This window comes from Peromyscus leucopus, chromosome 4 (genome assembly GCF_004664715.2).
Source record: "Peromyscus leucopus breed LL Stock chromosome 4, UCI_PerLeu_2.1, whole genome shotgun sequence".
In the NCBI taxonomy this organism is placed as follows: domain Eukaryota; kingdom Metazoa; phylum Chordata; class Mammalia; order Rodentia; family Cricetidae; genus Peromyscus; species Peromyscus leucopus.
The window spans coordinates 10,929,439-10,941,086 of record NC_051066.1 but is presented as its reverse complement, the minus strand read 5'-3'; the positions used below and the strand labels follow the sequence as shown (position 1 = coordinate 10,941,086).

Below are 11,648 nucleotides of genomic sequence, written 5' to 3'. Positions count from 1 at the left end.
TGTAAGTCAGAGGAGGAGAGGAAGAAGGAGGGGTGAAGGAGGAGGATTACCCACAGACAGGCAGGATCCTGGCCAACCCCTTTCCTATGGAGACACTCCTGACACCCTTGGCCCAGCCTCAGGGTTCCATCCCCTGGTGGCACCATGCCTGGGAAAGTCAGGGTGCAGTGCTTACGGCTGTAGTGTGTGTCTGCCCATTAGTATTCCTGCAGCCTGGGAGCCAGGTTCCAGCTCCCTATACTGCCTGTGCCCCGATGGCCCTGCCTCCCTGCCACACATGCTGGCCGGGGCTGGAGGATGACCCTGACGAGTGATCTTCCAGGATCCCAGGGTGCTGCTTCCTGCCTGCAAGAGACCCCCCCATCCCCACCCCCACCCCATGTTCAACATCTCTGGTGCTGTGTGTTTGCTCTTAAGCTAAAGCTAGTCCTTTGACTTCCGCAGCTTGAGGATTGGCAGGGACAGACCAAGTGCCTGTCACCATTGACTGAGGGTCCTTCCTTCCTCCAGGCTGTTTTAGGAACAAAGACCAATACCAGGTGGGCAAAGCTGAGGCTTTATTAAGAAAGAGCTAAGAAGAGGACCCTGAGGCCAAGGCTTACAAGACATTAGAAGCCAATGGCGACAGGCACCTGAGCCTCCACAGAGTCATCTGTGGGTGGAACAGGAGCAGCCTGGGAATTATCTACAGGGGGCACAGGGGTAGCTTCTGAGTCATCCACAGGGGGCACAGGGACAGCCTCTGAGTCATTTTCAGAGGGAGGGAGGGTGTCCTCGCCATCAGTCACTGTGGGCAGCACCTCGTATGTCACAGCCCAGTATTTCAGGAAGTTGGCCCTTAGGTGCTCCTTCATGGAAGTGCTAGTTATCTCATTAGTGATGTCCAGGTACTTGCCATTCTCCGTGGTATAAGGGTACCAGTGTGTGGGCACGGGTGAGTTGCCCATGTTGGGATCCCTGCAGAGTGAGAAGAGACTGAATAAGTATCGAAGACTACAAAGAGACTGAATGTTGTGGAATATTACTTTGACTATGTAAAGATGTGTTATATTTGTTTATTTTGTTGCATATTTAGCTATGTAAAAGTGTGTTGCATTTGTTTGTACGGTATTTGTTTAACTGTGGAAAGATGTGTTACTTTTGTTTGTTTAACTATGTAAGGATGTGTTGCCATTTCACCTTGCCTGCCTAAGGCACCTGATTGGTCTAATAAAAGCTGAGCAGCCAATAGCTAGGCAGTAGAGGGATAGGAAGGGCTGGCGGGCAGAGAGAATAAGTAGGAGGAGAAATCTAGGCTTGAGAGAAATTGAAGTAGACAAAGAAGGAGATGCCTGGGGCCAGCCATCTGCCAGACAGACAGACACAGAGGAAGCAGGAAAGGTAGGACATACAGAATGAAAGAAAGGTAAAAGCCCTGAGGCATGAAGAGAAACAGGTTAAATTAAGTTAAAAGAGCTAGTGGGACAAGCATAAGATAAGGGCAAGCATTCATAATTAACTCTCCGTGTCATGATTTGGAGGCTGGCGGTCCAAAAAAGCCTGCTACAGCTGGAGACCTGTGCTCCCAGACAGCTCTGCACATAGACAGGTTGGCCATCCCAGCCATTTTGATACTTAGTCATGATGAGCATGTGCTTGGCCTTGGGGCTGGGTCAGCAGCTCTTCTGCCCATGTGCAAACTGGCTACCAATACTTAAGGATAAGAAGTTTGTCTAAGTGAGGAGACAGGGCTAGAACCCAGGCCCACAAGGCCACAGTGACAAAGGAGTCCTCAAGTCTGCTGCCCTTGATCCTGGCCCAACCCCACATCTTACCCACTCCTGGCAAAGTTGGTCCAGTAGGCAATCATAGCCTTGGAGAGAGTCCTGTCTCGGGCCCGGTAGCCCAATGGGGTGGCGAAGGGTTTTCCGAAGACGTACTGGAGGTCATCGGCATGGTCAGCCCCCATCCATTTAGGGTAGACAGGCATCCGTGAAGGGTAGGAAAACAGGTAAGAATAGGTATTGCCACTCCTGAGGGAACAGAAACAGCTGGGTTGGAAGGGGGCTCCACTGGGAGGTAAGGCCTGGTAGAGAGGCCAGGAAGAGCAGGGTAGGGAACCCCAAGACTCACAAAGAAACTCTTTTGTAGCCTTGACTGGCCTGGAACTTACTATGTAGATCAACTGGCCTTGAACTCCCAGAGATTGCCTCCTGAGTACTGGGATTAAAAGTGTGTACTACCACGCCCAGCTCTGAACTGGAGTTCTTGATACCCAGGGAAAGAAAGGCTGCCGCCCACAGCCATGGGTCTTCAATGTTCATGTCTCCACTCTACAAAATATTCGGAGGCCTCCTCTTCCCATAGTGCAGGGTCAAGGATTCATTTCTCTCCATCTGAATTCATATTTCTCACATGATTGGACAAGGTATATGTGCCTCTATTACTCTTTTAACCTTGACTGACGGGAAGCCCAGAGCTAAATTCATGGTTTAGTTAGCCAAGAGGCCTTGGTCAAAAGCTGCAGCAGTCCCCTCAGGAGCCTCACACACACACACACACACACACACACACACACACACACACACACACACACACACCCCTTCCCAGAACCTCACTTGGCATGGGCTCTGTGCTGGGCCAGAGCCATCTCTGTGGGTATCAGGAAGAGGATGTCAGTCTCAAAGGCCACCACTGTCTTCTTCTTGTTCTCCTGGGACGGGTCCTGGGCCCAGGACTCAGTGTAGAGGTCGTAAGTGGTTTGGGCACCCTTAAGGCCCTTGTTGAGAGTGTTTCCACTGACGAGCCTGTAGAAATCCTCCCTACATGGGGATGGGTGAGACAGACACCAGACCTGCCGTTGGTGTTGACAGGAGCATGTCTGCACTCACCCCAACACGGCACCTACCTCCTCACTCTCGCCCTGCACCCCACCCCCTGCCTCTGAGTCAGCCCCCCAAGCAAGGCCTATTCTTTCCCAGTCCATGCTGCCCTGGGCCCTGGGCCCCCTGCTCACTCTGTGACATCCTGGTTGGTCTTGTCGATGGCTGGTACATCAACAGTAGCAAAAAGGTGGCCATCCATGTTGTTAATGCCAGCTAAGTAGTCAATGTCGGCGGCATTGGCGTACAGATTGATGGGGTCATCAGGGATGAAGTCTCCATCAACAACAGGGGTGAAGCCCAGGTAGTGCCATATGGGGTCTGAGTGGGAGAGCCAACAGGTTCTCGTACCTTCAGATGCCTGCCTGGTCCTCCCCTTGACCTTATGTATTAGACTTAACCTCTTTCTTCCCTTTTCTGACCAGACCAGGGTTCCTCGACCCTAGCCCCAGGGACTCTGGGGCCACAATCAGCTTGTGATGGGGATGACTGTCCATGTGTGCACTGCCGAACTTGTCCCTAGCCTAACCTGCTAGATGTCAGTGGTCCCCTTCTCTGGTTGTGACGGGCAAGAGCATTCCCAGACTTTGTCTCATGACCATGTGGAGGGTCCACTGCTCCACAGGCCAGGGCAGGGCTGCCTGTTCTCCCGCTTCAGTGCCCCGTTCCCTCCCTCTTTCCTTGTTGAACCTACACCAGGGATGAGGTTTCAATCGGCTGTCCACCGTGCATGAGGTCGGCCTGCCCTCCAGGCTTGCCAATTGGCCTATGCACGGCTCAGCTGGTGGAGACCCCTGGGCCCAGTATAGCCAGGCCTTCTGAAGTGGTACCCCAAACAAAATAGTTGGTTTGAATAGCAGAGGTGCTTAGAGGTAGAGCATTTGCCTGTCATGCATAAGCTCTGGGTTTGATCTATAATATAAAAAGACAGAAGAGATGCAGGGCACCAACGCTGACTGCTAGACTTTGCTTTAGAGGAGTAAGCAAAGAAAAAATTCCATTTCCTAAGCTGGCAGGCTGTTTTTTCATGTCTGCTGGAAGCAGCTCCAGCCAGAAGGTCCAAACACCACAGGAGGTATTTGGAAATTTGCAAATGATTGCCACATTAACAAGGGAGGTAAAGAGTAGCCATCTGGCATAGAGGCCCTGGGTCTGGGTCCACATATCTTCCTGAAACTATGTATGGATTTCTGCTATTTGGGACTCATGTTTTGCCTGCCTTCCTTCCTTCCTTCCTTCCTTCTTCTTTTTTTTTTTTTTTTTTTTTAGTGCCCAGCATCCACATGGTGGCTCACAACCATCAATAATGAGATCTGGTGCCCTCTTCTGGCCTACACGCATACACGCAGGCAGAACATTGTATACATAATAAATAAATAAATCTTAAAAAAAAAAAAAGACAGGAGATCTCACTATGTGGCTCTGGCTGGCCTCTCACTGTGTAGATCAGGCTGGATTTGAACCCACAGAGATCTGCTTGCTTCTGTCTCCAGAGTGCTGGGATTAAAGGTGTGTGCCACTACACCTGGCCATGTTTGGCTTCTTAAAAGTCTCTCTGGAGGAAGGGAAGAAAGATCAGTATACACCCCCCTTTACCACTGCAGCTTGCTAGGGGGTAGTGGCAGGAAGTTAGGGGCAGGCCCAGTCGGCCATCTTTCTATCCTAGAGCTCAGCTTTGCCCCACAAGGGCCCCCTTTTTACTTCTAACCTACATGTCTCCCACCCAGCAGCAGCCACTCACACTCCTGGCTTTTCAAGGGCAGCTTGTAGGCCAATGTCAAGGCCCGGGGGTCTGTGATCTTCAGACACCTAGCCATCTTGCCAGTGTCGTCTGTGGGGCATCCCACTTTCTCAGCAATCTAGGGCAAGGCAGAGGCAGGAGGTTAGAGGAGGCAGTGGTCAGGCTCGGAATGGCTGGGGCAAACAGAAGATCCAGGACAGCATGGGAATGAGAAAGGTCCCCACCTGGCTACCCCTGCCCTGTTGCCCGTCCCCACCCTGGCTACTCCTGCCCTGTTGCCCTTACCTTTTTGGCCCAGAAAAGTGGGTTCTTCTGGATGGCCCAGGGGCTCAGTGCCACACCACTCTGACTGATGGCTCGCCGGATGAGGCCCTTGTTGTATGGGGAGAGGGTCTGCAACATCCAGAAGTCCTGTCAACAGGCTGCACCCTGCTCTGACCATTATCCTAGGCCCCACTGGCCCCCTCCCTTAATCTTGGGGTCAGACTCCACAGCAGAGGGCCCCAGACCTGCAGAGAGACACTGGCACCTCCGGCAGACTCCCCAAAGATGGTGATGTTATCAGGGTCCCCCCCAAAGGCTGCAATGTTCCTCTTCACCCAGGCGATAGCCATGTGCTGATCTCGAAGGCCAAAGTTACCTGAGGGTAAGAGGAGTAGCCTTCATCAGGAGGGGCCCTCAACTAGAGTTGGAGGAGGCTAGAGATGAGTGACCTCGGGCTTACACAGAGGGTGGCAAGTCATGTGGGCAGGAGGGAACCAGTCCTGACTGCATCGACACCCTGGGAGAGCCCAGGATGGCAAACTGGATCTCCAGGAGGCTGAGCGGAAGAGGAGTTGCAGGGCTGGGCGGCACAGTAAAGCCGGCTGGTGGCTCTGCTTAACTCCTACATGTGTTGCCTCCTACCGTCCGTCTGTCCTTTGGCTTCCATGTCCACTCGACTCTCCCTCTTGCTCTCCAGGACTCAACTTGTGAGTCTGTCATTCTTTTGTTTGTTTGTTTGTTTTTCGAGACAGGGTTTCTCTGTGTAGCTTTGGAGCCTGTCCTGGAACTCGCTCTGTAGACCAGGCTGGCCTTGGACTCACAGAGATCCGCCTGGCTCTGCCTCCCGAGTGTTGGGACTAAAGGCGTGCACCACCACCGCCCGGCTGTGTCTCTGTCATTCTATCGGTCCCTTGGTCTCTCTAATTTCCTGATGGCTGCCTAGAGCTCCCAGGTCTCATAATTCAGCTCCAGTCCTCCCCGACTCTGAAGAAGGTTCTGGGTCTTCCCGTAGCTGTCAGGGTAGAGGGTTCTGGAGTGCATATATCTGCTGGGTTCAGAGTTCACAGGGTTCAGCATGTTCACTGTTCCAATATACCTGGAAGGTTGGCATCCCCGGTGCTAAGGAAACCCAAGGGTCCAACACGGTAGTTAAAGGTGACCACGATGACATTGCCCCGAGTGGCGATCTCTTCCCCGTCATACAGGTAGTTTTTGAGGACATTGGCCCCCTGGCCAGACCCCATAAGGAAGGCACCTCCATAGATCCAGATCATTACAGGCAGGTTCTGGGACACTGAAAGGGGGAGACAGGGACTTCAGACACTAGCAGGCCCTCTCCCTAGCCAGCTCATTAACCGTGTTAGAGCAGGTGCTCAGCCCAGGCTGTAAGGATCAGCAGTGGGCACCCCCTCCTCGCCTCAGCCCTGATTTCAGGTATATTTGGCTTTGCAGCACCAAATGCACCCCAGGGCAGGCTTTGAAGCTCTGGGGTGGGGTTGGGATCCTCTGGGAAACTGTGATCCAGACCTTGTTTCCTGCCCTGGGGGACCCAGATATTGAGGTAGAGGCAGTCTTCTTGCCCATAGGTGTTGTCCTGGGTGATGGTGGCCTGTAGGCATCGTTTCTTGAAGTTGTTGGCCTTCAGGGTTCCTACAGTGAGAGAAGGGGCAGATGTGAAGAGTACCAGCTAGGACCAGCCTAGTTAGGGCCAGCCAGCACCCAGTACCCACCTTGCCAGCCAGGGTGACGCTGGGGATTCTCCAGGGTCTTGGCGGTGGCAAAGGGGATGCCCTTGAAGATGTCAACCGAGTCACCACCCAAGAGACTGAGCTTCTTGTTGTCGCCCTCCACGAAACCTCCTTCTGTGTACACAGCACCCAGCTGCAGGTGACACATAGCAAGGTCAGATGGGCTTGGGCATGGTTAGCCTGAATCCAGAGTGGCTGGCTGAGCCGTTTCCAGGGTGCTAGCAGGTCCCCTGCCAAGTGCCAGAGAGGCTGGTTCACCCCCACCCAGTGCTGGCACATCCTCCTACAGCTGTCCGAAGCTCCTCCAGCCCATATTCTGCTCAGCTGGAGTGACGTCTTGATCTTGGCTGAGACCTGGTATGTAAGATGGGTCACAGTAATTTCCCCCCAAGGCTGGCTATCAGAGGGAAGGCCTGTCAAATGCCGACCGTGGTGGATGCTCAGTGCTGCCAGAATGTTTCTGAAACCTGACTCTCCTTCCCTCACCTTTCCCACTGCCTAGCTAGCTGGGCATGGATCTGGTGGCCCCATGTCCAAGCCCTCACAAGGCCAATCAATACTGCCACTTGGTGTCTAGTCTTTGTTTTTTTGTTTGTTTTTCGAGACAGGGTTTCTCTGTAACAGCCCTGACTATCCTGGAACTCGCTTTGCAGACCAGGCTGGCCTCGAACTCAGAGATCCACCTGCCTTTGCCTCCTGAGTGCTGAGATTAAAGGTGTGCTCCATCACTGCTCTGCTGGTGTGTAGTCTTACCCAGTGGCCTAGAGGCAGGTGCTCATCTGCCCACTGTCCCTGCAAACTGAGGTGCGGGGCTTTCCCACTCAAAGTCATTCTGCTGAGACAAGGCTGTCCAACCTCTGGGCCAGTGCATGTCCCCTCCCATCCTTCTTGCATCCGTCCAGGACACATGCAGGAGCAGCTCTGCTTCCCTGGCAGCAGTGATAGTGTGGCCTCCTGCTTTTCCCCTGTGCAAGGTTTCAGGTAGGGGGAAGTAGGCAGCCTGAGGCTGCAGGCCCAAGCTAGGATCCCAGCAACCCTGGGAATCTGAAGTCCAGGCCCATGAGCTCCCTACTATCCTGGGTGAGGAAACTGGACAGAGGAGTTGGGCAGACTACACAGACAATTGGGGCATCCGAGGTTCCTTGTTTCAGCCTCCAGGCCACTGGGAGGAGTCTAAAAGCCAGTTTAGGGGGGATTAAGTGGGTGGGGGAATGTCACCTCTCAGTGTGTCTGTATGGTAGTGGTTGACCCGAGTGTCTCAGGTGGGGACTCAAGGATGTAGAGATGCTGGCCAGTGTCAGGACGGGTGTGTTGGCTGGCAGCAGAGAAGTGGTGAGAAAGTTCAGGTCCTTCTAACATCCTAAAAGGACTCTCTCAAGAAAGATAATTACTTCTTTCCCATGGTGGGAGCTCAGCACCAGCACCTCAACTTCCAGGCTCCGGGGGAGGGAGGGTGGTCTCCGGGGCCCAAGACAGCACGACAAGGGTTGGAGCATGAGTGGGTTGGAAAGCAGCGTGGTGAGGAGCTGGGGCCTGAGCTGGGGCCATGCAGGGCCCCATGTTGTTCTGTGACTTGTCCACACACCATGGAGAATGATGGTTCAAGGGCAGACTTCAGAGGCGCTCCAGAAGAGCTGGTGCAGCCTCCTCAGGGCCCTTGGAGGGGAGCTTTGCATACAGCAGGTAGGGTTCACCCCTCTCAGGAAGAGCAGGAAATGGAGGTTACTTGGGAGTCAGGCCCCTGATGTGGAACAGACATTTCAGATTCCTGTTCAAGAACAGGATGGGGTTGCTGTGTAATGTCAGGCAAGCTGCTTCTCTCTCTAGCGGGGGTGGGGGTGGAGGGCTTAAGAAGAGGAAAAGCCAGAGGTTGTAGGTAGGCTCGTCAGACTTAGGCCCACCTGAAACCACAGAGCAATAGTGGGCTTTTTTGTATAAATGCTCCAAATAGTGCACAGGATGTCCTTACACGCAGAACTGCTCCTGGTGTGAGATTTCAGTACAATTCTGCATGCTGTGCTAGGCTTCCCATGAACAAGACAAGCTGGGTGTGGCCCAGGCAGGACCAGAGCTTGGAGGGCTGCTGGGCTTGCGGGCCTTTTACTCCCTCCCTTTCTGTGACCTCTCTGTCTTCCATACTCTAGACACTGTCCCCAGTTTCCAGATCTTAATGAAAGAGGGCCACAGTCCCCTCTGGCTTACCTTTGCAGCATAAGCTGCTGCCAAGCAGCAGGTGAGGCCAAGAACCAGAACCTCCAGGCGCCCCATGGTGAGTGTCTGCCTCTAGGCAGTCCTTCTCGCCACTTCCCCAGTATTTATGGAGCTGGAGCCAAGGTCGTGTGCGCGCATACCGTGTACTCACAGACGCACAGGTGTGGGGTGGTCTGTTTTTCCCAGGTCCCGAGTGGTGCCCACAGGGCACCTGTGTGGGTTACTGCCTACCTGGGAGCAGAGGCAGGTGGCATGGCCAGTGAGGGGAGGGCCTCCCAGGGCCAACCCTGGCTGGGTACTGGGTGTCTTGCATTCTGTCGTATTAATTCCGTCAGTTTGGGGTTTAGTGTCACCTTCAGAAAAATGGCGTGCTTCATCTCAAGGTGCTGAATGCCCCCTACCTTAGTGGGAAGTCCATGAGGGACTCCCAAGCCAGAGGTGGCTGTGTGCTACTAGGCACTGGTGTGGCTGACCCTTGGTAACTCCAAGAGCTTGCACTAAGAGATGTGGGACAGTGCAGGCTGAGCTGAGGGCTGGAGGCAGAGTCTCCTGGGAGGGGTGGACAAGAAACTCCAGGCGGACATGGTGGCACAGATGGAGCAGGGCTACCAGAGTGAAACCTAGTGTGGCCCCAGGTCTTGGGGGCACCTCCAGATAAAAGTCTATTTCACCTCTGTGCCTTGCTGGAGGTTGGGGTGGGATTCCCCACAGAACACAAGCAAGGGTTCTGGGGCACACCCAGGCAGAAAGAGACAAAGCCTGGGAGTAGAGGTGCAGAAGGAGGGAGGGAGGGAAGGAGGGAGGGAGGAGGAAAGTACTGGGCTTGGAGGCGAAGGCCAGTATGAGAATGGCCACCATCCTAGGGATGTGTACTTTGGCTACCAGGAAAAGATTATCAGTGACAGACACAACTTTAAGGGGTGCAGTTACCTTGGACACCTGGGAGGCATGGCAGCTGGCCAGGCATAGCCAGAGTCTTCCCAGGCCGGTGGCCCTCACATCCAGGAGCTCAAGCCCCCAGCTCAGAGCACAGGAGAACAGACCCACATGCACCAGTGCATCCATGTGTTGTGCCCAAGCCAACATGCAGATCTCCATGGTGCACAGTAGGTGTGCAGATCTGAGAGGACAGGAAGCTGGGACACAGCAGAGGTGGGGTAGCAGGAAACACACAGGTTGTGTCTTGTGCCAACTACTGATCCTGAGAACCAGTGCTAAAGAAAGCAATTCTGTACTGGGTTGAACAATGCAGGGTAGCTAGGAGAACAGGACGGGGAAGCAGGGGACAGAGGAAAGGGCCTCTTTGTATCTAGCGTTTAGAATACTTTTAGGTTCACAGCAACACTGAGCAGGAAGGAGAGTCCTCATGTCCACTTCCCCAACCCTGGAGTGGCCTGTGTCTACAGTGACAGACCCAAAAGGACACATCTCTGTCACACACAGTCAGTAGTGCCAGCTGCTGCTGACACTGGATGTATTCTTTTATGGCATGTGGAGTTCTTTATGGGGAGATTCTAGGTTCACAACTGGATGCACACCGTCCACAAGCTCCCCGAGGCTGGGCTGAAAGCATCAAGGTCAAGTGATAGGACCACACAGAACATTAACCCCACTGACATAAACTATTCAGGATTTAGGCAGGTGTTTTAAGGATGGTTGATTTTTTTGTGGGGGAGAGAAAATTTTTCCTCAAAAGCAAAATCCACCAACACTGGTCCCACAAAAAGCAGAACTACAACCACAACTCAGGCCAGGGCTGCTGCTGCCACTACCCAGCTGTGTGGCCTGAGCCTGTTTCTCCAGAGAAGCTCTGACAAGGAGCTCTTGGCACAGCAAGTTGCAGGGTCTGCAATTCCCTTTCTTGTTTACAGGTGCCCTGGAAGAGGTGCTTAAACTTTGTTCTTAGGCAGGAGACAGGCATAAGGATGCAGTGAGGCCAGGTGAGTCAGTTAGTGGGTCTAACCTGTGTGAGCGCAGTTCCCTTCAGGCACTGGCCTGCAGGACTCAGCTCAAGCACAAAGAGAAGAGAGGCTTAAATGACCCCAAGCAGCCTTCCAAGTTGATCATGTTACTTTGTCTAATTATTAACTGTTAAACGTACGTACTTCAATGATTTGTTATTTTAAATTATGTGTATGTACCTGTATGGAGTGTGCACACATGTGTGCGGGTGCCCCCAGAGGCCAAAGGGCTGCTGGAAAGAACTAGAAATTACTGGAAATTGTGTTAAGTGCAGTGATCAACATCAGGTATTAACTTGACTAACACAGTACCCAGATATTTGGTCATTGTGGGCATGGTGGTACACACCTTCAATCCTAGCACTCAGGAAGTGGAGGCAGGATTGCTGTGAGTTCAACATTAGCTTGGTCTACACAGTGAGTTCCAGGACAACCAGGGACCAGAAAGAGCTTGTCTCAAAACAAACAAACAAACAAACAAGCCACCCAACAACAAACCTAAAACATCTGGTCAAACATTCTGATGTTTCCGTGAGGCTGTTTTTTGGATGAAAAGCTGTTTAAATCAATGGGTGTTGACACGACAGCTTAGCCTCCATGTGAGTGGGTTTCATGCAGTCTACTGCAGGCCTGAGAAGGGGGCGGGGCAGCCAGCTTGCTGCCTTTGACTGCAGCCTTTCACTGACTCTCCGGACGACACAATGCCCCGAAGACTGTGGACCTGTACCTCAGCTGTGAGCCAACTGCCTACAATTAATCCTACCAGTTCTGCAGAATCTCGGCTAGCAAGTTCCAAACAGCACTGCAGTTCTGTTAGAGACGAGTGTGGTCTTTTCTCAAACACACTCAGCAAAACACAAAT

The 11,648-nt window shown here is 53.0% G+C and overlaps 1 protein-coding gene across 1 annotated transcript; it reads right to left on the bottom strand.

Moving 5' to 3' along the window:
• Positions 1–538: 538 nt before the first annotated feature.
• Positions 539–8,919, bottom strand: Cel (carboxyl ester lipase). Its single transcript, XM_028883343.2, has 11 exons — positions 8,817–8,919; positions 6,597–6,747; positions 6,394–6,516; positions 5,963–6,160; positions 5,112–5,242; positions 4,888–4,995; positions 4,603–4,720; positions 2,996–3,182; positions 2,598–2,801; positions 1,815–2,012; positions 539–957 (listed from the first exon to the last, which is right to left on the bottom strand). Exons 1-11 carry the CDS (start codon positions 8,880–8,882, stop codon positions 609–611), a joined length of 1,833 nt encoding a protein of 610 aa, XP_028739176.1. The 5' UTR covers positions 8,883–8,919; the 3' UTR covers positions 539–608.
• Positions 8,920–11,648: the final 2,729 nt, after the last annotated feature.